Here is a 25,816-nt window from a genome sequence, read left to right on the forward strand (position 1 = left end):
TGCTTCAAAAGTGTGGGGTTTTTTTGTTTTTTTTTTTTTTTTTTTTTTTTTTTTTTTTTGAGTTGGGGGTGGGGTTTTTTTTGTTTGGTTTTTTCACATGTCCCTCCCCACCTCTGTGTCCTTCTTGTGCTGTTCTCCAGGGACGCCTGTGCAGTAGGTGGAGCACAGGCCTGTATTGTGTTGCTTTCCTGTGGAGTTGTTGCTCTTGGCCAGCTTTGCTGCCCATATTTATAGAAGGAAAATCAGAGTGGGGAAAATCTAGCACATCCAGCTGCTGGAATGGGTCTGGTGATTTCAGGGTGCAGACAGTTGTGAATGTCAGCTCAGTGGGCTGGAAGGTGTTTGTGGTCATGAACTCGTGTCCAGCACCAGTTGCTTCCAAATGAAGACGAGAAAATGTAGGGAAGTGGTTTGTGTTCGTGGGCAAAGCTGTGACACTGCAAAATTAAATTAATATCTGTCTGAGGGAACTGGGGGGACTCAGCCTGGAGAAAAGAAGGCTCAGGGGGGACTTTCTCACTCTCTCCAATTCCCTGACAGGCAGGTACAGACAGGGAGTCGGGCTCTGCCCCTGGAGAACAAGGAACAGAACAGGAGGAAACAGCATCGTGTTGTGCCAGGGAAGGTTCAGGTTGGACATCAGGAGAAATGTATTAATTTAAAGAGTTCTCAGTCCCTGGCACAGTGTGTCCAGGGCAGTGGTGGGAGTCCCCATCCCTGAAGGTGTCCAAGGAACAAATGGACATGGCACTGGACTTGTGACAAGGTGAGGGTTGTTCACAGATTGGATTCAACAATCTTGGAGGTTTTTTCCAACCGTAATGATTCTGGGGTTCTGTAATCTTTGTCTCATCAGGAAGGCCCTTACCCGTTTCCCTTTGCCCTGTTTATGTTGAGAAGTCCACTTGTGTCCCCACGAGCTGACGTGAGGGCTCAGTGGAGCCACAGACAGTGTCTTGTTCTCTTTTCTGCATTAATGTGTGCCACCATTCCCAGTGTGGGGTGGGTTGGTGGGAGATGGGAGCTGTTACCTGCAGCACAGAAGTAATTATTTATTCTTTTCCTTCTTTTCTGTGCAGCTGAAGAGGTGGATCACGCCCCAGGTGATGCCAGCATGGGGGTAAATGTTTTGGAATCAGGTGACACCACACCTCCTACAAAGAGGAAAAGCAAGTTCTCAAGCTTTGGCAAGATTTTCAAACCCTGGAAGTGGAGGAAAAAGAAAAGCAGTGACAAATTCAAGGAGACTTCAGAAGGTAAAGTAACAGGGGCTGGGTGGGTGTCCCTTCCTCCATCCATCTGAGTAGGGGTTGCTGTCACAAGCCTGAGTGCTGACATGTGCAAGAACCAAAATGGGACTTTGGTGATGGGCTAGCATCTGCAGTCTCTCTAGAAACACCTTGTCATGGAGCTGTAGTTTCAGACAGATTAATTCCTTTCTTTCAAGGAAGCTCCCCAAGCAGCTGTGGGGAGGGAGGGTTTGCTCCACAATCAGCAGTGCAGTGTGAAATGCAGGTCTGAACATGCAGTTCCTTCTCTCTCCACTTAATCCATGCAAAACCAGTGAAATTTGAAGCCATTTTATTTCCTATAGAGAACCTCTTTAAAAGAAAAAAAAATCTTCTTGAACTTCAAGCTTGCTCTGTTTTCTGAGTGCTTTTTTTTCAATTTAATGTCAGTTTTAGAACGAAAGATTTCTATGCGAAAGCCAAGAGAGGAGCTGGTAAAAAGAGGGGTTCTGTTGGAAGAACCTGAGCAGGGTGAGTCTGCAAACGAACTTCTGTCTGTGTCTGTGTGGCTGATCTTCCTCTGGCCAAACCTCACCCTTGGGAGACAAATTTAAGGGCTTTCTGCTGAAGTGATTCCTGTCTGCCTTACCCTTTTCAGTGCTCTCTCTTGTCTGTTTTCCCACCTGGGAGGAAGGCAGCCTGCTCAGGGAGGAAGATGGTGCTGAGGAAGTGCAATGCCTGTCTGGAACACCTTCCTGCAGGGAGGGAGGGCTGTGCGGTGGTCACTTCCCATCCCGTCCTTCACTGTGCTCTGCTCCAGATACCTTGTGCTGTCCTGCCAGCCTCTGCTGTCACTCACCATCTCCTGCTGTTCCAAATGGGAGAGGTACTGCCCCCAGGGCTCAGGCTGGGAGAAGAATTAGGAATGGGTGAATTCTGAGCTGCTTGGGTAGGGGCATATCTTCCAAGAGATGCTTCATGGTATGGTGTCATAGTCACCACTAGGCTTATCAAAGTTTGCGCTGCTGTCTAGGAAGTCTTATCCCCTTTTCTTTCATCTTTGATGTCTCCAAGTTGGGATCATGCTGCCAAAATAAGTTGTCAGATCGCCATCCACTCACCTGGCTGGGATTTGTGTGATGTGGAAAAGTGCTGAGGAAAGCTGGATCATAATGTTCCTATCTCCCTTGCTAAAAGCTTTGGATAACCAGAGGCAGTTGCTGCCATAAAAATCTGTGTCTCATCCCTTGAGTTTCAGCCCTGGCTGGGGAGGAAACTCCCTCTTGTTGCTGTTTGTGCCTGCTGCATTTCAGGGAAGGGCAGTGAGTGAGCGAGGCAGAGCCATCTACCAGCTCCTCACAGGAACTGAGGCTGTTTCTTGTGGAAAAAAAATCCTGGGAAGCTTCTGAATAACACCAGGTTAGGGAAGGGGAGGTAGTACTTTGGAGGGAGAGGAAAGGTGAGGAGGGCAGTGGAATAAATTATCAAGAATTAAAACAGCAGATTGTGCTGGGGTCTAGCACCTAGAGAGCATGGATGCCACACACTGCAATTCCTTCAGAGATGGCAGACTGAATTGAAAAATATTTTTAATCAAATGGGTGATGTATTTATTTAAGTTTTCTTGAGTTGAAAATCAGTCCAAATGGGCAATTTCCCCTTAGAGATGGATGCTGAGTCTTTTTTTGAGAGTAATACTGTCAAAAACTTGTCCTGTCAGGGCAATTACCAAGAATGGTGGAGTATTTCCTCATGGGGATTAGCATGGGTTGGATTGGATGGGGACCTCCAAAAAGAGGTCTTGCTTTTAACACTGGGAACCTCCATGTTAGAATTTGGAAAAGCAGAAATAGTCAAAGTGAGCTACATAAAATTTTAGAGCTGTGTCATTACATCCGATTAAAAGAAAGGTAAATCTGGAAATCTCACTTGCTGATGTTTTGGGTTGAGCAGCGATTTTTGTGTCAAATTCAGGGTAGAAACAAGGAAAACAGAGGTGCTTTCACTAATCTGAAGACATTATGAAAGTCTATTACTGCACATGCAGTAGATGACTCGGCTCATGTTGGAATCTTCATTGCAGCAGGGAATTGGTGACTGCTCCGTGATGGAGGGTGGATACAAAAGCTGCTGGAGATTTATGGCTTCAGTTACAACTTCCTTTTGCTGCAGCACAGCACTGGGCACACTAATCTGTAACACAAGAGCAAGGCAGGACAGGGAGAAGAAAAACCCTTGATAGCATACAGTGCTGTGTGATTTACTCATTGATAATGAAATCAAGGGCTCTCGGCTCCAGCTGGTTGGGTTGCTCTGCTGTCCTGTGCAGAAGGTGGCTGAAGACAAGCTGTTTCAGAAGCCAGAAAGAAGTTGGTGTAACTCCATGGTAGCTGAGTCAGCTCAGCCACCTCTCCTCTCCCCTGCCTTCTGAGTGTGTTCTCTTTGCTTCTCTGTCCTCTCATCCCCTTGCAGATGGTGAAGAGCCAGAGAAGCTGAACCCACCTGCACTGAAGAATGGCCACACTGTCCCCATTGGGGGCCCCGGGGTCTGTAACCTGCCCAGCCAGGAGGAAGAGGCCACAAAGCCATCCAGCCTTCGGAAGCCTGTTCCAGTGGAGGAACCAAAGAAGAGGCAGGGTAAGAAACCAGATGAGTGCAAAATCAGAGCTTCACATTCTCCTGTAACCAATTTTGAATTGTCATCTGATCCTTCCTACCCTCAGTAGACCCTCTGGTGCCTTAAACTGAGCTGCCTCCCTTTGCAGGTTCCTCCAGCAGCCACCCTGGGCCTGAACTGGAACCACCTGAGGAGCCACATGTTCCCAGACAACCTCTGCTTCCTCCAAAAAGACCTCCCTCCACTTCCCAGGAGGCAAATGAAGTACAGGCAAAGAATCCAATACCTGCCAGCAGTACTGCAAGAACTGCCCCCTTCAGCACAGCTCCCACAGCAGCAGCAAAGACAGTCAGTTCCACAGCTGCCCCTTCCCCAGCCCCCAGGACTCTGCTCCCTGCTCCTTCCAGTGCCAACACTACTGCTCCCACCAGTACAACCAGCACAGCTCCTGCCAAACAGCCTCCCATCCCTCCTCCCAAACCTGTCAACAGAAATAGCAACTCACTAATAATAGGTAAGTGACCCCACAAACTGGTTTTTGTACCTGAGATGTTCTGGAGCCACTGCTCCCAGAGTCTCTTCCCTTCATAAGGGAAGATTTTTAGTTGCATCAGAATGTCTGGCCATCCTTCCTAAAAACAGTCCAGTTTGGACTCAAACTGCCAGTGTTTAGCCAGGACACGCGTGTTCTGGGAGCAGTGCAATTACTGGAGTCTTCTGCCATGAGCTATTCAGTGTGTTCCCAACAGCTACCTGCAGGAAGGCATCCCTGCCTGCCTGTTCTCTGTCAGCTCTAAGAGACAGTGTCTGAATGTTGATGCTTCACTGGGGGCTGGGATTCAGCTGGGATTGGGGAATGGTGGATGAGGTTTTGTGGTTAGTGACAATTCCTTCTTTCATCTGCTTTTAGAAAAAAAAAAAAAAAACAAACCAAGAAACAAACCCAAAGAATACACACACCAAATAATGTCTGGCGTGGCTGTCACTGCCAGGCTATGTGGTCTCCACTTAGGGCAGAGACCAGGAAACTGGTAGGGATAATTCAGACTTCCTGGTTATACTCAGGCTCTTCCTCTAAGGTCTGTGGCTGGGCTATTGACATATGAGTTTTTTCCCTATGTCTTGTCACATGGATAAAGCAGCTCAACTGTAATTTGAACTGAATCTTCCCATTTAAAAAATTAAATATTTTTATCTCTGTAATTTTTCTAAGCAGAGGATTTGGCAAGAGTTTCTTAAAGCTCATTTAATCTCTGTTCTCTGTGGGAGTTCTGGGGATCTTAAAGATGCAGTTTTGAGAGTTGGTATGACTTCCATGCAGCAATGGCCTGTTGGCATTTTCAGGTAGTTCTTTCACAGACACCTCCTAATCTTTGGACAGGGTTAGCAGAGGTTAGCACAGATCAGGAGGGAGGCTCCTGGGAAGATCAATCTGACAGGTTTGCACTGTTACCACAGAAACTGGAGGTGTTACCCAGGTGTGGTTTGAGAGGCAGTGCTGGATGTGCAAGTTGCCATCTGAAATAGCCGGGGCCACTGCTTTCAGTGTGGACAGATTGCTGTGCTCTGCTTGGGGCTCACCTTGCTCTGGCAGGTTTTGCAAGTGACCTTGGTATGGTATTAACATCCCTCATGTGCCAGACCAGCTTGATTAGCCTGACCATGCTTGAGCACCCCATGAAATACCTTCTTGTTTTCTTTAAGCTGCTTGCACACACTGCAGGTGGCATTTGAAATGCCCCAGCTCTAATTGGAGGAGGTAGTTGTGGAACAAAAAATGTGGCTGGAAACAGCAGTGTATCCCATGTGTTTAGAGCCATCCTGCCTCTTCCCAACAGCATGGGCTGGGCTGAGAGCAGCTGCGGGGTGTGCAGGGGAGGAGAAAACCAGCAGTTCTCTTTTGTCCCCTGGGTATGAACGCAGATGTAGAGGAGGCTTCACACCCTCTAGTCTGGCACAATGGAGCTGGAGCTGTGGAGTTGTTGTGTGAGCCTTGTGTTGTCACTGTTGTTGAGCAGCCTGAGTGGAATTGGCTTTGTGAGCTCTCCAGGGGTCTTTGGTGCCTGCTCTGACTGCAGGGGTGTCCTTCTGTGCCACTGTTACAGCCTGAGGCTTGGGAGGGAGTTACTGTGCAGGTCACCCCTTTGTCTGTCCCCAAGATGCTCATCCCCTGAGCAGTTCTGTTGTCTCAAGCAGCAGCTTCCTTCTGCCAGCTCCTTGCTCCCTTTCAAATTTTGCTCTTACCCAGAGGTGCCTCAAGCCTCATCCTGCCAGGCTTGAAGCACTGCTTAGGAGACACTGGAGTCCCTTGGGCAAGAGCTGAGGACACTCTGTGTTTTGCACAATCTGGCCCTTAATCTACAAGGGGAAAGTCTAAAAATGCTAAACATCTCACAAATGTGCCCACCTCTCTCCAGTTATGTGGCCTTATCTTAGGAAACTCTCCCACTTGCAGCACCCTCTCACGGTGTCTGCACCGCAAATTCCCCCAGCTCTTTTCTGTCACCATCTATGTGTCACTGTCCCCCGCTCCAGGGAAATGTGTAGCGAGTCTCAGCTGCTTTAGACAAAGCCTCTACAAGCCCCAGAAGCCATGGACACATGGATGTTAAAAGCTGCAAACTCCTAAAGCAAGAGCAGTCTTTACTGCTGCAATTTCCTTAGGAACAGAGTGGGGGTTTGAGGATCCTGTGACTGCCCACTGCAGGCATTTTTCATGTCTCTATTTCTTCCTCTCTTCTCAATCAAACAACAAATATTTAAGACTAAAGGCTTTAGGTATTTTTGGAAGTTCTTCTAGTCACTTTGTAGTGGCAGATTGAGTTTATATGGGGCTTAAGGAACAGAGTTCAGAGGGAATAAAGCAGAACCTCATCCTGAGGAGCTGCTGGCAGTGGGGTGTTCTTGGGCTGGGTCTGATGGATGAACACAAGAAGGAAAGCACACTGCTGCCTGCAGCTGATTTTTGCATCTGAGCAAAAAATAAGATTTTAAGACTTTTTGAGTCTTCCTAAGAAGTTCTTTAATGTGCAGGGGAGCCGTTAACACAACTGGAGATTGGGGTGTCCTGGATTCCTTTTATGTTGTAAATACAGCCATAAAGTGCCCACATAACTGCATTCCTGGGCAGGCTCCTATGCTGTCTTTCAAGGGCTGGTGCCATTTCTCTCTCTCTGAAGCAGCAGGATGCACAAACCTGTCTCAGCCTGCTTGGTTTTGGCTGCTTTCCCAAGTCTTGCCTTTGCTGCTGGAAGGACAAACTAGGGCCTTGTAACCTGGCTATTTCTGGTATGATACTCCAGTAAAAAGTAGCAGAGAATGCTTAGTACAAGGCTCTGAGTGCATTGCTGTGCTTTTTCCACACTGGTGAAGGTTATCTGGAAAATACCCCGTTAAACATTGTGGCTTTTATGGTTTTTATTTTCAGCTGAACTTTCCCAAGTAATGACCAGTGGTACAGCCTTGTCCAAGCCTTCCCCTCCTCTCCCTCCAAAGAGAGGCCTCCTGCCTAACAACACGTCAGAGGCTGTCACCTCTAAGCCCCCAAATGACAGGACAGTGACAGCGAGTCACTCTGCACCGATTCCACTGCACGTGACCTCAGCTTATCCACCACCTTCACCCTCGCCGCCGCTGCCCACCCACGTACCCCCTGAACCTCCACGCATGGCCCTGCCCACCTCCACCCCTGTCTTAGACCCACCGTGCTCCCTGGACCTGCCCAAGGAGACTCCTCCTCCTCCTCCTCCTCTTCCTGAAGACTTCAGGTCCATGGAAGTATCGAAGAGGATGGCAGAACAAGGGTTTGGTGAACCCCACATGCTGCCTCGCCTGCCCCAAATCCCACTGCACATTCGTATCCAGCAGGCTCTGGCCAGCCCTCTGCCTGTCACTCCACCACCCGAAGGGTCCCACAGGGCTCACTCATTGCTCTTTGAGAATGATGGTTTTGGAGAAGACAACAGCACCCTGGGCAGGACAAGATCCCTGCCTGTCACCATTGAAATGCTCAAAGTGTGAGTACCTCCTTGTATGTGTGCTGCCTCTCCCAGCTCCTGCAGCGCTGTGATGGTGGGGATGGCTCTGGGCAGGGCTTAGGTCTCTGCTGAAACCATTTTCCCTGTTGGCCAAATCTGTGTTTCAGGCTCTTAACAGCCAGAGCATCTTCCCCATGAAATTACCCCTGGCTTTGGGATTTTATTGCTCACAATGGGAAATGGGTTCCAGACTACAAACACAGGCTGATGCCAGGAATCCTGGCCTGGACTGTGTGTAACTGCACCAAGACCAGACAAGGTCCTGGATTCCATCCATCTGTGGCCTTCCTTAGCCTTTCATTTTGCTAAACATAAGTGGGAAAAGAACTGTCTTGTGTTATAGCAGAGCTGAATCTCCAAGTCACAAAGTAGTGGAGTCAGAGTTTGGTTCTGCAGAACCTGCCTCTGTCATTTCCTTGGCCAGAGCTCCCTGTGCTTTGAAGAGAGGGGACAGTGCAGGATCCTGCGGTGGCTCTTGCACCTCTGGTTTCTGGGCTTCCCTGAGGAGAGCTAAGGACATATTGATTCTAGGGATATTCTGCAGGCCCTGTGCCAAATGTTCAGAGGTGTAATAGCGTGCTTCTCGTTAGTCCAGACGATGAGGAAGAGGAAGATGATGACCAGGAAGAGGAACAGGATTCCGGTCCTCGTGTGTATATTGGAGATGTGCCATCTGTCACAGTCATCCCCAAATTGGTACCCCAGGTCCTCCCGGAGGAGCAGGAAGGAGATGAAGGGATGAGTGACTCTGACTCGGAGGGGCCCATCCTGTATAAAGATGATGAGGATGATGAAGAAGATGAAAGCCATAACAGTAAGGCTTTGACATTGCAGGTGTCATTTTTATTGCTCTGCTGAACTTGTGCCTGGCTGCACTGAGATCTGGATCAAGGTGCTGGTTCCCACAGCTCCTCAAAGCAGCTGGTTCTTGGTTGCATGATGTAGCACATGTCCTCTGCCTTGCTTTTTCCAAGGCTCTGCAGCCAAACCTATGCAGTCACCTGCTGAGTGCACCCCTTCGGTTGCAGATGGCTCCTGTGACAGCCTGTGCTGTCCCAGCCCCTCAGGTAGGATAGCATTAGGTGAGCATGTGGTGTCACACAAAAAGTGCTGGCTGCTGCTGCTGTGCAGTGAGTGCAGAGCTTGGGAAGAGCAAGGAGAGAGGACAGCTCTCTCTCAGGAAGAGCACAGCTCCCAGGAGCACAGGGTTGGGATTGCTGTGGCAGGCTTGGTAGCCTTGAGTTGCATCCTGTTGCTCTCCCTCTCCACAGGCACACTGGCCAACAAAGTGAAGAGGAAAGATACGCTCGCTATAAAGCTGGGGAACACAACCGCACTGCAGGAGGAGAAGATCATCTTCCCTCGGAAGAGCAAGGAGGAGTGGAACGAAATCCGTCACCAGATTGGGACAACGCTGATCAGGTACAGATAGTGATGATGATCAGTGTGAGCTGCTGGCACAGTGTGTGCGGAGTGGGATTGGACAAAGTTGGTGCCTTGTCCAAGCAGCTTGTGCTGGAATAGCGTGGGTGGTTGGGCACGGCAGCTGGAGCAGGGCTGGGAGCTTGTGTTGCTGTTCCTCCTTTGTGAGAAAAGTTGTGAGTTCGTCCTGGAGCTGAACAATATCACCCTGACAGGCCCCTGTTTCGAGAGGTTAAATGGATTGAGAGGGGAAAATCTCAGGGATTACAGACATGTAAAACACAGGTGTGGATAAAAAGGTGTGGATGGATGCAGGGTGAGCGCTGGTGGTGAATGAAGCTGGGACTGGTGGCAGTCCAGGCTCTGCTGTCTGAGCTCCTTGCAAAGCTGCTTCTGAGCTGGAGAGCCCATAGCCCTTCCCAAAGCTGTGCCAGTGGCCGAGCAGCTGTTTGACAAGAGCATAGTGTAAAACAGAGCAGCAGTGATCCTCAGTGGTGAGTGTGGAAGAGGCTGTCTAGTGTACTGAAACCAGGCAGTTTTATCCTTCATCTGCTACTGATGAGTGACCAGATATAACATTTTGTAATTGTCACACTTCTCTTCAGGCGACTGAGTCAGAGACCAACTGCAGAAGAACTGGAACAGAGGAACATTCTTCAGCGTGAGTAGCACTTCTCTGGTGGTCCTGAGAAATACCATAAGTTTGCCTTTAACATCTTAATGTATTGGGTGGAGATGGTTTTAAATTGAAAGAGATTTAGATTAGATATTAGGAACATATTCTTCCCTGTGAGAGTGATGAGGCCCTTGGTACAGGGTGCCCAGACAAGCTGTGGCTGCCTCATCCCTGGAAGTGTCCAAGGCCAGGATGGATGGGGCTTGGAGCAACCTGGGAGAGTGGAAGTTGTCCTTGCCCATGGCAGGGGGTGGAACTGGTGATCACTGAGGTCCCTTCCAACCAAACCCATTCTGGATCATACGATTATGGACAGAATAGTTGTCCCATGCCTGCCACCTCAGAGAAGAGTGTGTGGGCTGGTTCAGACTCTGCTGTTACACAGCAAGGACTGTGAAAGGTGTTTTTATTTGGGCGGGACTTCTGTGTTCCAGACATTACATCATTGCCTTGCATGATCTCTAAAGCAGTGGTGCATCACAAAGTCAGGAGTGTTTCTCTTGGCCATGTCTTGTTCTGCAAAAGTTTTAAATAAACATCTCGAGGAAATGGGAATGTCAGTTCAGGAAGTTTCCATTTAAAATATTTATCTGTGCTGTTATTTTCTTTTAAACTATAATAGCTTTGTGAAGGAGCAAGCTGCACAGTGGCTTGGATGTATTTTGGCGATACAGCCATGAATCATTGAGGTGAATGACTCATTGGTGCTGTGTAAGGGGCATATTTGCCCCTGCCAGTTCAGGAGGTGACACAGGGTATTGAGTTGTACCGCACTCTCTGCCTGTCCTAAGCCTTTAGATCTGTAGATAATCTGGTCCAGCTCAATACTGTCCTTTGTTCAAGCCTAGAAAGCACTTTTCAAAGCCTGATGCTTACATGAAAAATGGTTTTTTTTCCCCCCTTGGCAGCGAAAAATGAAGCTGACCGTCAAGCTGAGAAGCGCGAGATCAAGCGCCGGCTCACCAGAAAGGTACTGCTGGCTCCCACGGTGACAGCCACCTGGCAGGGCTGCTGGGCATGGTGGCAGTGAGCACGTTGTAGGTACCGTGCTGTGGGCGAAGTCACAGGGCTCTTGTGTAAGTGTCCCCAGTGCCCTCGGACTGCAGTGAGTGACTTTGCAATGTGGACTGTCACCCACCGTGAGCCATTGGCACCAGGGCCATATTTTTGTCAGTGACAGATCTGACCTGGCAGTGAGTGTAACAAGCGAGATGAGAACTAAATTTGGCACCTGATACTTTAAAGGTTTGCTGGCCTGGCTGCTTTAACACAGTGCTTCAGCAGCCACCACTTCACACCAGGCTCCCTAAAATCCATTTCTAAAGTAACAGTGTGGGAGCTGAGCAGAGTAACAGCTGCTTTTAGCTGTTACATCCAGGTTACTTGTGATTGTTGCTCATGGCTGGGAAAAGCTTCCCCAAGGCCTGTGGGTGTGAAGTGAGAGTGCTGCCATTGCTGAAGCTGTGTTTAGGGGTGTCATGCAGTGCTCACCCTTGTAGCGGCTGTTCCCACACCCCTAAGTGTCCTTCTCCATGATAGTGTGGCCCAGGTTCTGCCCTAGCCTGGCTTTGTAATCCCAATGGGAGTATCCAGCCTGTAAGAGGTTTACTTATTCCCTTGCAGGCTGCAAGCAGGATCTGGTACTGTCTGTGCTTAAGGCACAGTGAGGGAACTAGTTTTAGTTTTGCTTGGGGTGCTTAGCCCTGGATCTGCTTTGTGGACAAGGCTCAGACTAACCTCCTTAGTTTTTGCTGTTGTTCAGCTTAGCCAAAGGCCTACAGTGGCAGAGCTGCAGGCCAGGAAGATCCTGAGGTTTAACGAATATGTGGAAGTAACAGATGCTCAAGACTATGACCGGCGAGCAGATAAGCCGTGGACAAAACTGACACCAGCTGACAAGGTAACTGAGTGACCTGTCCCCAGATGGGGAGAGGAGCCAGACCAGGCTGGCCCACACAAATGGGTGTGAGCCAAGGAGATTTGCTCTGTTCCTCTGGCTTCACCTCTTCATCTTTCCCTCTGCCACCCCACCTGTGTGCCTTCACTTGTATGTGCTGTCCCAGCTCTGCTTCCTGCTGCCTCATGGCAAGGTGGAGCTCTGGTGGGCACAGTCTGAAAGCCTGCATGGCTTCTGCCTCAGCTTCTGAGTGATGTAAGAATGATAAAATCATGGAATCGTTAAGGTTGGAAAAGCCCTTGAAGATGATGGAGTCCAGCTGTTTACCCAGCACCACCATGTTCACCAGTAAACCATGTCCCCAGGTGCCCCATCTGCACATTTTTGAACAGTTCCTGGGATGGTGATTCTACTACAGCCCTTTCTATGAAGAAAGTTTTCCTTGTATCTCATCTAAACTTCCTCTGGCTCTACGTGAGGCAGTTTCCCCTTGTTCTGTCACTTGTTACCTGGGAGCGCGACCAGCCCCCAGCTGTCTTGACCCTCCTGTCAGGGAGCTGTAGAGAGTGAGAAGATCTTCCCTCAGCCTTCTTTTCTCCAGGCTCAGCCCCCCACCTCGCCCAGCTGCTCTTGGTGCTCCAGATCCTTCCCCAGCCCCATTCTCTTTTCTGGACACAGCAAGGATACTGGGTATTGGTCATAGCAGTGCAGTTCCCTGCAGGCTCAAGAAACTGGCAGGGAACCATTTATCTTCGTCCTCCCAGGCCACCTCTGGGGACTGCACAGCCTCGGGGAGGGGCAGATTACACTCAGTTTGGTGTTAATGGACTGTGAAAGCTGGGGCGGCTGCTGCAATCTGAGCCCTTCCGTTTCCAAAAAAATCTCCCTCTCTGTGCAGGCAGCCATCAGGAAGGAGCTGAATGAGTTTAAGAGCTGTGAAATGGAAGTGCATGAGGAGAGCAAGCAGTTCACGAGGTGAGAACGTGTTAACATGAAGAGTTTTGGTCTTGTTAGAGCTGTGCTGCAAGGACAGAGCTCGGTGGCAAAACACTAAAATCTTAGAAAAATTATTTGTGCAGCAGTCGGAGATTGAATGTCCTTTTCTGTCTCAGTCCTGGGGGGTGACTGGAGCAGCAGCAGACACAAAGTGGGTTGTTTTTCCTTAAACTGGGGCTTCCATCCTGACGGCTCAGTGACCAGTGTCTAGTTTGAGGTGTATCTGAAACTAGTGTGAAGCTGCAGCTGGAGTGAGCTTTTCTGGGGCTAGAGATGTGCAGCCACAGCAACAAAACAACTTGCTAATGAATTACCTTGGATGTAATCAGTGTAGTCAGGTCTGGATCATGGCCCAAGTCATTCCTTTCCTTCCAGCTCTGTGTGGCAAAGTTGAATGCAGAGCACAGGAGGTGAAATTATTTGATATTCACAGTTCCCTGAGGGCTGAGAGTTCTGAGATAATTCAGTTTACTCTCTTTGGCCATCTATAGCGCCCAAGTAACCATTTAACCCGAGTTCCAAGGATAACACTCAAATTTTTTTACTTGCTTTCAGGTACCATCGACCATAATATTCCAAGGAGGGAATAAGAAACCCGGGAGGGCTAGAAGTTCTCTGCATCCCTGTCCGAGGCAATACAGTGAGGGTGGAACCTCAGCTCTTCCAAGATTTGCCTTCCAAACATATCCAGAAAAGGGCTTTCGGCCAGGGAAGGGGAATCCTTTCTGAATGTAGCATTTCACTGGAACAAACACATCTGTCATGCCCTGAGGCTGGAACTGACACTATACCTCGCTTGGCTCAGCAATATGACTCTGCCAGGGGAACGACCCCTTCCTTCCCAAGGTGTACAGACTTGTCTTGGGGAGTGCAATTCCTCATTTCCTCCTTCTTTCCATGAGGAAGGGAGATTAAAAACAAAGGCAGCTCTAATGTTGGGAAGCTGAGGAGAGCATGTGCTCAGAAAAAATATATGTGTATATTAGCTGTGTACAGAGAACCCTGACAGACGACTGACATGGCACTCTTTATTTTGTGGGAGTTTTGTCTTTTGTCATGTCGTTAATGCCCTGAATCACTACTGACCAACGGTTTGTTGTCCTGGACAGGAATTGTATAGATATTAAAATATGCTGCATCTTTTTGTTAAAAAAAAAAGAAAAAAAAAAACAAAAAAAAACAAAAAAAAAAAAAAAAAACAACAAAAAAACCCCAACATATGTATAAATGCTCTGCACTCTCTCACACTTGCTCTGATCTTAATAACAGATCTTGAGATATTTAGACTTGTTTAACAAATTACAGAACCAGGAACAATGACTGTTGCCTTTTTAAAACTTTTTAATTTGGAGAAACTGTGAGAGTAATTAGTCCTTTTTATTGTGGCTTTCTCTCAAACGTTTTATACTCTCCCAAATCAGGGTTGAAGCTTTGCCTTTTTCTCATTTTTACAGCTAAACCTACTGGAAACTTGATCGTTTCACTGTGTGGGTCAAAAGGAGGGGAAGAATAGGTTTAAAAAGTGACCTTAAGAAGATGGTATTTCTCTTCTGAGAGAAAAATTCTTCCTCAATGCGGGTTGAAAAAAAAAATCTGGTAGGGCCACTGCTGTATTATGCACAAAACTATCTGTGAGATGCCACTTGTGCGGGGGTTCGGGGTCGGTGGGAGGGCGGGAGGGAGAGAAGAACTTTGTCTTGTTCACAGACCAGTGTGGCAACATGCCGGCCATGGCCCAGCAGCCGCTGGGGGCTCTCCCCTCACAGCATCCCCTGTACAGCCGCCATTACATTGTATATCAGTCTCCGCAACAACAGATTTTAATTATTAAATAAAACTATTTTAGAATTTTTTTTCTTAAACCCTGCTTGTGTGGTCGTGTCTTTTCAGCGAATCTTAGCAGGAGCCTGACCGGCGGCTTTTGAGCGGGTGGAGGGCGGGTCAGCCATGGCAGCGCCTCCCCTGAGGCGGTGGCTTTTCGCGCCCATCTGACTGCGCATGTGCCAACCGCGTTTCCAGCCATTGCGCAGGCGCGGCTGGCCCGGCCCTTTCCGCCGGGTGGTGGCCCCGGCGCCTATGCCCATATACGGTTTGGCCCTGCCCCTCGCGCGGGAGGCGCGTGCGCGCATTTCAGCCCCGCCCTGCGCACTATAAATATCGCCGCGCGGGGTGACTCGGCCTCTTTCTCCGTGGGGAGCGGCGGAGCTAGCAGGTAAAGTTCGCTTTACTTTTACCCTTTTAGCTGTTTTTACCCTTTAAACCGTTGGTCTTGCTGGCGCGTGAGGTCCTGCTGGCCGCGCAGCGCCGCGCTGTCCGCGGATGCCCCCTCCATCCTCGTTTTAACGCTGAAATATGCCATGAGTTACACGTGGCTGTGGGTGCTGCGGGGCCACCCCGCGCCACCTCAGCCGCCCCTCAGAGCCATTTTCTATTCCTACAGGTTCCGGTAAAGCCTCTTAAAGCTTGGTTTGTCCGGCCCGCTGCAGCGTGAGTATCCATCCTTCCCGTGGCCACGCCGCGTGGCCGGCAGAGCTGCGACGCGCGGGGGCGTGGGGCGGGTCAAGGTGGTTGTAAATGTTAAAAGGTTCAACGTGGATATCCGGAGAAGTCGCTCTCTCTCGGCTCTGTCCGTGTGGCGCATGGGAGCGCAGGCCCTCGGGCCCGTGACGTACAGTCCCTTTCCACGACGTTGGAGAGCAAGCCGGGCCCCGAGCCTGCAGCCTGCATATTCCTACTGCTTCTCTGAGCCCTCGGGCCGTGACAGAGGAGACAAACCATGCAGGAAACACATCTTAAACATAGGTTAGAAACTGTTCATAACAAACTGACACGCGGGGTGGGATGGGGGAGCACGTGCGGAGCTGGGAGAGAGAAACACCCTTTGTGAGAAAAACACAAGCACCCGAGCAAATCCTTAAAGTACCTTGGTTTTTTTTATTTCCAGTGCCAAAATTGGAAAAGTTGAAGTGAAACACGATTTTTGAAGGTAATAACTGCGTTTAGACTGTAATATTTGTGTACTGAACTTAAAAAAAGCTCTTTTGCTGTATTGTGGGACACAAGAAAAAAGCAGGAAAAAAACATCTTTCTTTTTCCTAAAATACTGCAAAAACTGCTGGGGCAAAGTGAAAAAGAAAAATCAGTGGGAGAGGGTGAGTGTGTTAGAGTCTGCTCAAGTCCTGTTAGTGCACTATGTGTAAGAAAAACATAGCTACAGAAATCAAAACGCGATGGAACCAGGGATGTGTGAATTAAATGATCTTTTAAAGCGTGTGCTTGGAGCACGAAAAATAACGGGCGTGTGGCCCTGGCCCCTTGGTGGGACGCGTGCTTCGAGCAGGGCCCAGAGTTACACACGTTACGGGTAAGCTGCACGGGAAGGAAGGATAATCACGGCCTGAGGGGTTGGCTGGAGGGATAAGGGAGGCATGGGGTTGGCTGGTCCAGCAAAGAGCTGCTTTTGGGATGCTTAAAACTGGGGAAGTGGGGGAAGCATAAGGGTTAAGTAGATAAGGTGTGTGCTCTCCTGTGGACTACACTGAAGTACCTTCCCATCGATTCGACCTTGTGGGGCCAGGATGTTACAGGGAAGGTAATGGCAAAAGTGGGTGGATTGTATATAGGATGTGGGTGGAAGCAGTTTGTGTGTTTAGGGCCTGAAATAGAGCTCTCGCTCTTGTCTTGATATGTAAATAAATACAGTAGACAACTCAATAAACTGAACTTGGCTTTGGCTTGGTGTGTGTTTTTGGTGAATGATCTGAATATTAAGGAAAACTTCATGCTTGGGGGGGTGCATCTTCTGTAGAAGTATAATTGTTTGCTGGTGACCCATCTCAAAAAAGTAAAATGTGTAGAAGTACTCTGGCACTTTTCCTGGGGCTGGAATAGGAGGAAATCCAGACCTTCAGTCCAAGATTGGATTCTTTCAATGCACAAAACGCTTCATACCATGAAGGGCTGAGTCAAGAAGGATTGATGGCGTCTGCTACCCCGGGGTGTGGCTTGGGGGGCAAAAGCAGGGAGGGGCATGACACGTTTTTCCCTGGCCTTTTTAAAGGGGGAGTGCTGCTGATGGGTGGGTTTAGGGCAAGTGCTGGTGTGGGGTGGGTGAAACTGGCATCAGCAACTGGCCGGATGTCCTGTCCTTGGCCGTGAAGTCCCCCGGGAAAGGATCAGGGAGTGGCTGTATCTGCTCATCAGTCAAGGCCCCACATGAGCCTGGGATAAACGGTCAATGGTGATGCCTCTCCTCGAAGGTTTCCCAAGCACATGGGCTGTGGGTGACCCCTGGGGATCACTGTTGATAAGCAGCTGAGGCTGGCGTACCAGCCAAGATGTTAATTAGAAACATGATTATATTAGCAAATAAAAGCTATTATGGCCAAATGCAGGCCTGTGGACTGGAACAGCAGAATTAATCAGTGGAATAAGGGTAATCGCGTTGGATGAAGGGAAAACTTTATTTTCTATTTTATGCAGCAGTAGGTTGCTGGAAAAGATGGTAGCTCAGACTTGCTGGATTTCAATACTACTCTTCGTTATCGTTGTTCTGCGCGTTTAATTACTGTTTTTTTGCAGCAGTTCTGTTCCATCGCGGCTGGCTGCGGCCTCGGAGGCTGGAGGCATCTCTGTAGGTTAGAAGCAGGATGAGTTACTGACACGGATTTATCGTCCGGGGGCCAAAGTATTGCCAACCGCGAGCCGTGCCTTGTGCTGCCTGTCCCTGTGTGTCTTTCTGTCCCCGTGTCCTGCCCGACCTGCGGGCAGTGCCCTGGCCGGGGACCGCCGGCCGCCAGGGGGCGCAGCGCCGTGAGGGGCCGGCGCGCGCATGCGCAGACCAGAGCGCGGCGGAGCCGGCGGACGGTGAGGGAGCGCGGCGGGGTCGAGCCGGGAGAGCGGCGGGAGGGACCGGCGGGGACGGGGATGGGGACAAGGCCGCGGGCGCGGAGGTCCCGGCGAGGGCCGGGCCGTCCTCGGCGCAGCCGACCGGCCAGCAGGAAGAGCTGCCGGCGGCGGGAGACGCGGCCGGTCCCGGCCGTGGCCTGCGCGGCCCCACGTGAGGCGGCGCCGCGGGGAATTCGAACGGCGGGAAGGGGCGGGGGCGACGCTCGGGCCATGCGGAACGGGGAGGGCGGTGAGGACGCACATACGGCTCGGCTCCGATTCTTCCCTTATCCGTTTTCCTTCTTTCTTTTTCCTTCCCTCTCGCATCGCCTGCCTGGACCTGAAATCTGGTTCACATCTGGCATGAAGTAGATAGGGAATATGGATAAAATACACAAGGGAAAACTTTATATTTTCCCAGAGCAGGAGAAGGGATCAGTGTTCAAATCCCAACTCAGCCACCAGTCCCTCAGGTGGTTTTTTTTAGGATGTGAGGGGACACCCCAAACAGTGAACAGCCCAGTTCACCAGATGGGTGACTCCTTACAGGCTCTTTTTGGCATTTAGATTCCAAGATGCCAGGAAAACGCAGAGTCAAGATCCTGGTGCCAGAAGAAGAGTCTACTGAGATGAAAAAGGTTAAAGGTAAGAAAAGTCCCTTGGATTTTTCCTTCTACTTTCCCAGGGGTGATTTTTACCAGGAAACTTATACCCCGACATATTCTTTCTCCCCCTCCCAGCCCCCAGTCAGCCACCCATCACATCACTCACAGCCTGGGCTGGTGCTGACAATGGGCCAGAATAACCTTGGCTCTTTTTGGCATTTAGATTCCAAGATGCCAGGAAAACGCAGATTGAAGATCCTGGTGCCAGAAGAAGAGTCTACTGAGAGGAAAAAGGTTAAAGGTAGGAAAAATCCCTTGGAATTTTCCTTCTACTTTCCCAGGGGTGATTTTTACCAGGAAACTTGAACCCCCACATATTCTTTCTCCTCCTTGCACCCCACAGTCAGCCACCCATCACATCGTTCACAGCCTGGGCTGGTGCTGACACTGGGCCAGGGTAATGTTGGCCAGCTGGGTCTGGGTGAGGACATCATGGAGAGGAAAAAGCCAGCTCTGGTCACACTGCCAGAGATGGTGGTGCAGGTGGAAGCTGGAGGGATGCACACGGTGTGCCTCAGCCAGACTGGAAAGGTAAGTGTCATGAGTTCTGGGATGCGTTTGGGAGCAGAGGGTAGGAATCAGCCACTGCTCTGCCCACATCTTGTTCCAGCTCTAGGGGTGAGCATGGTCTCACATGGACCACAAAATTTTAGGGGGTCAAAAGGAGGACCTGAAAGGAGCCTGAGAGAGAATTGGAAAGGGACTTAGGACAAGAGCATGGACTGATAGGTCAAGGGGGAGTGGCTTCACACTGACAGAGAGTAGATGTGTGACACTGTAATTTTAGATGTGATATTGGGAAATTCTTCCCTGTGAAGGTGGTGAGGCTCTGGTACAAAGAAGCTGTGGCTGCCTCATCCCTGGAAGTGTTCCAGGCCAGGTTGGACAGGGTCTAAAGCAACCTGATCTAGTGGAAAAAGTTCAGGGGGTGGACTGAAATGAGCTTTAAGGTCCCTTCCAACCTGAACCATTCCACAATTCTGCAATAATTCAGCCTCATGAGTCCCTGTCCCCTGACTTCATACTCAGCCTGTTGCCCCACTGGGCTGCTGACCACTCACACCCAATCTGCAGATCTACACCTTTGGCTGCAACGATGAAGGTGCCCTGGGACGTGACACCTCGGCTGAAGGGTCTGAGACCTCTCCAGGGCTGGTGGAGCTGCAGGAGAAGGTGGTGCAGGTGTCGGCGGGGGACAGCCACACGGCTGCGCTAACTGAGGACGGCAGGGTCTTTGTCTGGGGCTCCTTCCGGGTATGCTAATTCCTCAGATGCTGGAAGCTCCGCTGGTGGCTGCTGCTCCTGTGGCTCATCCCTTTGTCTCTCTCTTCCCTCAGGATAATAATGGAGTGATCGGCTTGCTGGAGCCCATGAAGACAAGCTCTGTTCCTTTGCTGCTCGAGCTCGAAGCGCCTGTCGTTAAAATAGTTTCAGGTGAGCAGGTATAGTTGTTTAGATGGTTCTAACAAACAGAAGAACACCATTTATTTAAGAAGGCTTCTCTCTATTTTAGCAGCATGCTGTCTTTTTATACCTTCTCACAAAGTTAATACCTATTAATTTGCCACAGTAAATTAACATAATGTTCATTAGTGCAGGGTGGTCAACACCACTGTTTTCTGTCAAGATCTAACTGCAGGTCCCCTTGTTTATCTTCTTCAACTAACTCTTTATGACTCACAGATCAGCCGTGAGCCCCTTCCACAAGCAGGGCCCTGGGGTGTGCAGGGTCAGGCAGGTACATGAGGTTGTCACAACCCTTGAGGAATGTCCATGACCTTTTCCTCCCTCTTGGCTTGTTCTGAGCCTGATACGAGGAGATACTGATCTCTGACTCTCCAGAGAACAGCCTTTAGCCCAAACAGATATTTTAGGCCCAACAGATTCACATATTGAGTTAATATTTGACCAGTCTGATGTAGAATGACTTCCAAGAGTGGCCTGAACTGTGACCCTGTGGGGCCAGAGCACTTGCTCTTTAATGAGGCCTGGGGAAGCTGAGCACAGCAGCCAGGGAGCTTATCCAGGGCCCAGGGGAAGTTGGGGCACAACTGTGTCCTTACCACCGTCCCAGAAAAACTGCTTTGAGTTCCTGGGATGAGGAAGAGGAACATCCTGGAGTTTTAGGTAGTGGCACAATGGGTGTTGAGGTATCAAGTGCAAGAAACCCCATAAGCTGGGACAACTTGGGTTTACCTGTGGGATCTCAGCCCCCAGGACTTGCTGAAGACTTCTCCATAACTTCTCTTTCCTTCCTGTTCCAGGAAATGATCACTTGGTGATGCTGACAGTGGATGGCAACCTGTTCACATGTGGCTGTGGTGAACAGGGCCAGCTGGGCAGAGTGCCAGCACTCTTTGCCAGCCGAGGAGGACGGAGAGGACTGCGTGAGTAGATTTAGTTCTCAGAAGTGCATCCTTTGGCTTTGGCTCTGTCTTTTGCAGAGGAACAAAGGGACCCAGTCCCTGATGCTCAAGGGCTTATGTGTAATCAGTAACGTAAATGCAGTGAGCCAGATCCTTAGATGCAGGGAGGGTGTAAATCCTTAGTTCTTATGTAACACCTTGTCTCCTGCCCCAGAGCGGATGCTGGTCCCCCAGCTTGTTCCTGTCAGAGGCAAAGGGAGAAGAAGCAACATGCGCTTCCAGGACGCTTTCTGCGGGGCGTATTTCACCTTCGCCGTCACTCATGAGGGACACATCTATGGATTTGGCCTCTCCAACTACCACCAGCTGGGTGAGCTTCACCTGTATCCCTCCAGATCTCCTTCCAGTCCACTGCTGCCCTGGCCTGGTGGGGGGAAGCTGCTAGGTGCCCCAAAATCTAAACACACTGGATGCACCAGAGGTAGAAATGGGGGTGGGGCTCACCCTGCATAGCTCTGGGTTTAGGTCCCAGCCCATGTGCCCACTGGGTTTGAGCAGAAATTAGATTTTGGGGCTGGGCAGCTGTATTGGTCTCCAGTAGGGTGAGCCCCAGGGTGGACGGCTCAGTGCTGGAGCTGTCCATGTCCATGGACCTGATCCGCCTGGGTTTGTGCGTCCCACCCTGCAGGGACTCAGGACACCGAGCCCTGCTTCTCCCCGCAGAACCTCACATGCTTCAAGAACTCCACCAAGTCTTGGGTTGGGTTCTCTGGCGGGCAGCACCACACAGTCTGCGTCGACTCTGAAGGTGAGTGACACTGTGACAGGTGGGCTAGGAGTCACATAGCAGGGTGGGGAGATCCCATGGCCCTCCACCTGGCCAAGGGGCTGTTGGGATGATGGTGATGTGCTGGAGCCCTCCAAGTTCTCAGTGTTCAGGGAAGCAAGGTTGGTGTGAGATTGCAGTGAAAGGAAGCTGAGAACAGGAACCTGGACTCAATTGTGAACTCCGCTCTTGCACCTGTCCACCTTATTGATTTTGGCGAGCTGAAGGGTCTCTATCCCACCCTGCCCCTTCTGCATGGGTCTCAGGGTGCGGTATGGAGGAGTGATGTTCCTTCGGGAGTGAGACCTGGGGAAAGGTCCTGGTCTGCTTTGGCCCTGCTGCAGCTTCTGCCCCCCCTCAAGTCTCCTCTCTTCTGTATCTGCTGTGCTCCAGGTAAAGCCTACAGCCTGGGCAGGGCAGAGTATGGCCGGCTGGGCCTTGGGACAGGAGCAGAGGAGAAGAGTACACCTACAGTTATCCCAGAGCTCCCCAGGATCATCTCGGTGGCCTGTGGAGCGTCAGTGGGTTATGCCGTCAGCAGTGATGGTGAGTGGCAGGGTTTGGGAACCCTGCCTTCTGTACTTTCTTCATCCCTCCATCCAGCCCTGCACACCATCACCACACACTGCCAGCTGGGTAGGGACTGGAGCCAGGTCCTGGTGCCCATCACCTGGGGGCAGCTGGGCACTGGCTGCTCCAGATCTGTTTGTGGGCCTGTGGAAACAGGGTTGGTCATGTGGTGTTGACCAGGCAGGGGTTGTTGTCCTGACAATCTCTTCTCTGACTGCTGATGCCAGACCTCTGTGCTCTGGTGCTGCATCTGCCTGTGTGCAGTGTCTGCTGGAAGGAATGTTTGGAACAGGCTGTGGGTTTAGTTTGCTCCCCCAAAGGGATAAAAGTTCCTTGGCTCTGTGATGGAACACAAGATGTGCTCTGTTGCATGTGCTCCTCCTCTTCCTCCTGCTTGTGTTTTGGACTCCTAGAAATGCACTGTCTGGGTGCAGGGTCCCCTTCCCATTGTGCATCCACTTGGAGATCAAAGCTTGCTTCATCTCTGTTGCAGGACGAGCGTTTGCCTGGGGAATGGGCACTAACTACCAGCTGGGCACTGGGGAGGAAGATGATGTCTGGAGCCCCGTGGAGATGACGGGGAAGCAGCTGGAGAACCGGCGGGTGCTGGCTGTGTCCAGTGGTGGGCAGCACACTGTGCTGCTGGTCAGTGACAAGGAGCAGAGCTGATGAAGCGATGCAACAGCCGGGCCCAGTGGGATCACAGCACCCTCAGACCCCCCACAACTTCTGCCTGGGACGGGGAGCTGATTACCTGGGGAGGGCAGGAGGCTTATGGAGCTCGGCCCAGCAGCGCCTGCGTGGCTGGAACAGGGTCCCCATGGGTTCTCCCTGCAAGTGTTTGTCTGTTTTCCTGTGGTGTCCAGTGCTCTGTCAGCTCCCCGGGTCAGCTTGATCCTAAACTGATCCCAGTTCTGTGCCTGGATGGATTTCCAGTTGTTCTCATCTGTTTTTTAAACATTTCCTGGCCCAGCAAAGCTGAGGGTCTTGTTCTTCACTCTGCAATCAGGTTTGGGTATCAGTCTCCCTGAGGTCCCCATGTTCCCCACATCTGGATGCTCCTCCACCCCCTTCACCTAAATATACCTCTCTGGCCAGGATTTGTCTACTGTGACCCCCCCCAAACCCATCTGAGCCCGTTCTAGGTGGATGCAAATTCAGCAGGAATGTGCCCAGGAAGCTCTATCCTTTAATCCAGATCTTATGGCTACTGTGGGGATATTCTGCCTGGTGAGGGAGAATGCTGCTGGGTGATGCCTAGCACACTGTGATTGCTGAAGGCTCCTGCCTCCCATCCCTCAAGCTGAACACCCCCCACCCCCCCCAGCAGTGAGGCCAGGAGCATCTTCCCCACTCCCCATGGCTTGGAGCAGCCACCTCACCATTGCTTTTTGCAGTCCTGGCCACTCCCTCGGCTGTTGCCTTTGGAAACCCAACCAAATCCATCCCATGGGTGGGAACACTTTTTATTTTTTCTCTTTTCGCTTGCTGAGGAAGGAGCTTCATTTGCTTTTGGGGGCTTGCTGAGCAGACACCCAGACCCCAGCTATGCATGGAGACACTGGAAACAACAGGACTCCTCCTCCCCACTGTCTCCCTGATCCAACTGGTCTTGCTTCCTGTGTGCAGCCTGCTCCATGCTCTCCCTATAGGTACCTGGAGTGAGGAGGGGTCTGCAAAGAGCTAAATTATAGCAATAGGAGGAGTTGTGGCTGGGGAGGGGGGGGGGGTCTGGGATTATACAATAGTTCTGAAGGGGTTAGATTTTTTAAAAAAGAAAATGTATTTTGGTTGATTAATCAAGGCAGAAAGGACAAAAAAAAAGTCTTTTAGCATTTGGAATAAACTGAGTTTTGATAAACCCAGAGTTTGCCTGTGCTTTGGAGGGCAAGTTTCACGGGCAGTTCTCCTGTGGGGACAGTCAGGACGGGTGGCTACTTTTCGGGGTGCTGTCCTGGTTCCAGCTGTGTTCCGAGTGTTCCGTGGCCGCCAGATGGCAGCAGGAGAATGTACTGCTGGTCCACGGGACTGGGAGAACTGGGACGGAGAGAGGGGATGGTCATCCCTGTCACCCCCTCTTCAGTTCCCTGCCTGTCTCATGGGTCACCCCTAGTGTTTTTGGGTCTCCAGGAACACAACCAAGCCCGTGGCACAGCTGGAAGGATCCTGGCATGTCCGTGCTGGGTGCTCCCAGCTGGAGCTGAGCCAGACGTGTGTGGAGACTGGAAGACACGGGGCAAACTCCCACATCATGGTGTCACTGAAGCCCCAGGTCGCTGTTTACGCTTAATTCTTTTGGGCAGCAGCAGGTTCATTAATGAGCCTGGGCACTGAGAGCAGCTCAGGCTGTTGGCAGCTTTGCTGTCCCATGTAGGATGAACTTGGGATTTACAATCAGGGATAGCCTCAGTGGGTCCAGCTCTGTCTGGGGGGCTGGGGGTACCCACCTCCCATCAGGTGGGTTTGTTCTGGTGGTTGCAGTCCTGGGCTTGCAAAGGACTTTATTTTTCCCTCTAAGCATAAGGTTGGGATGTTGACCCACAGAAAATGTTGTATTGTGAGGGATCAAGCCCATATTTTGCCATCACTGCAGGCTGAGCCATGGGCAAGTGCTCTCTAATCCCATGGCTAATTCTGCTCCCTGGGAACCATCACCATTTGATACTCTTCAATGAAATGTGACCTGCTGGATACCTGATGGAGAAACTGCTCTTTGACTTGGGCAACAACATTTATCCAAAACCAGCCTAAGCTACTGGGGAGATTCCACATCCCAGTGCTCCCAGTTCTTCCCTATCCCAAACATTGGCAGGTTGTTGCATCTATCTCCCACATTTGGGCAATTCCTTGAAGCAGGAACAGGATCAGTGGGGCACCACTGTGTGGTCACCACAGGGCTGGATCCTGCCAGGAGCCAATGCAATTCCCTACTCCAGCTCCTGCAGGTGAACAGAAAACCCAGGTCATTCCCAAATAAGATGGGATTGTACCATCCCTGAGGGGCTGTTCTGTTTCTGGAAAGAAAATTCACATGTCTTTGTGAATGGGAAGGAAGAATGTTGGTATATTCAAGAAACAGGGGGAAAGGGCTGAGGGAGAGCAATAAGATTTAAAATATTCAGAACTGATGAATAAGCAATTGTCTTGGGAACCAGTGACTCTTCAGTGGGAAGCTGCTGGAAGCTGGGGGAAGGATGAGCCCCCACACAGTGGGGAGAGGGTGGGCAAAGGAAAACAGCTTAATTGAGGAAAGGGAAATGTCTCATTAACAAGGTTTTGTGCTCACAGAGTGAACTGGGGGCATTTTGAGGATTAGGAGGAGGAATTTGGGTCTGGTGGAGTGGACCCCTGGCTGTGTCAAGATCCAGCCTTAGTCAATGGGGGAGGTCTTCCAGCACTGACATCTCCAGACTCTCCCTCATCACCAGTTGGCAGCTTCAATCCCACACCCTGGTCTCCATCTGTTACTATTGGAAGTGCATAAAAGGCTTTTGATTTACAGACGAAAGCTGGGAAAGTGGAATTTGAGGGCTTTAGCATCCATGGAGGATGAGGCCTAGCGGTGTGAAGATCTTTTGGGCCCAGAATAAAAGCACTTTGAGTGTTGTTTGTGGGGTTTGTGAGTGAT

The 25,816-nt window shown here is 50.6% G+C and overlaps 2 protein-coding genes and 1 non-coding gene across 14 annotated transcripts in view; all 3 read left to right on the forward strand.

The window, feature by feature from the left end:
- PHACTR4 (phosphatase and actin regulator 4) overlaps positions 1–14,736 on the forward strand; it is a 36,150-nt gene extending 21,414 nt beyond the window's left edge. For 3 of the 6 annotated variants that reach the window (XM_053964847.1, XM_053964848.1, XM_053964845.1), the window contains exons 2-14: positions 1,080–1,256; positions 1,680–1,760; positions 1,888–2,115; positions 3,702–3,866; positions 3,995–4,360; positions 7,274–7,862; positions 8,474–8,697; positions 9,155–9,305; positions 9,911–9,966; positions 10,890–10,951; positions 11,744–11,881; positions 12,777–12,853; positions 13,430–14,736. In XM_053964847.1, coding sequence (XP_053820822.1) covers positions 1,115–1,256; positions 1,680–1,760; positions 1,888–2,115; positions 3,702–3,866; positions 3,995–4,360; positions 7,274–7,862; positions 8,474–8,697; positions 9,155–9,305; positions 9,911–9,966; positions 10,890–10,951; positions 11,744–11,881; positions 12,777–12,853; positions 13,430–13,445 — 2,295 coding nt within the window. In that variant the 5' untranslated portion in view covers positions 1,080–1,114 and the 3' untranslated portion in view covers positions 13,446–14,736. Of the gene's footprint in view, positions 1–604; positions 767–1,079; positions 1,257–1,679; positions 1,761–1,887; positions 2,116–3,701; positions 3,867–3,994; positions 4,361–7,273; positions 7,863–8,473; positions 8,698–9,154; positions 9,306–9,910; positions 9,967–10,889; positions 10,952–11,743; positions 11,882–12,776; positions 12,854–13,429 lie in introns of those variants that run through there. The other 3 variants (XM_053964846.1, XM_053964849.1, XM_053964850.1) reach the window with 3 other exon arrangements.
- A 225-nt stretch (positions 14,737–14,961) lies between these two features.
- On the forward strand, positions 14,962–24,049 carry RCC1 (regulator of chromosome condensation 1). Of its 7 annotated transcripts, XM_053964868.1 has the most exons (14): positions 14,962–15,086; positions 15,315–15,361; positions 15,819–15,860; positions 17,456–17,740; positions 18,329–18,406; positions 18,590–18,667; positions 18,770–18,957; positions 19,501–19,680; positions 19,764–19,860; positions 20,691–20,813; positions 21,007–21,162; positions 21,481–21,600; positions 22,012–22,164; positions 22,682–24,049. In XM_053964868.1, exons 5-14 carry the CDS (start codon positions 18,337–18,339, stop codon positions 22,855–22,857), a joined length of 1,341 nt encoding a protein of 446 aa, XP_053820843.1. In that variant the 5' UTR covers positions 14,962–15,086; positions 15,315–15,361; positions 15,819–15,860; positions 17,456–17,740; positions 18,329–18,336; the 3' UTR covers positions 22,858–24,049. The 7 variants fall into 7 exon arrangements, with proteins under 7 accessions (XP_053820843.1, XP_053820839.1, XP_053820840.1 ...); XM_053964864.1 differs by lacking the exon at positions 17,456–17,740 and having other exon boundaries at positions 15,315–15,676; XM_053964865.1 differs by lacking the exon at positions 17,456–17,740.
- On the forward strand, positions 15,461–15,665 carry LOC128799990 (small nucleolar RNA SNORA73 family). Its single transcript, XR_008434891.1, has one exon. It is a non-coding gene; the product is annotated as a small nucleolar RNA SNORA73 family (small nucleolar RNA).
- Positions 24,050–25,816: the final 1,767 nt, after the last annotated feature.

This window comes from Vidua chalybeata, chromosome 25, assembly GCF_026979565.1.
Source record: "Vidua chalybeata isolate OUT-0048 chromosome 25, bVidCha1 merged haplotype, whole genome shotgun sequence".
NCBI lineage: Eukaryota > Metazoa > Chordata > Aves > Passeriformes > Viduidae > Vidua > Vidua chalybeata.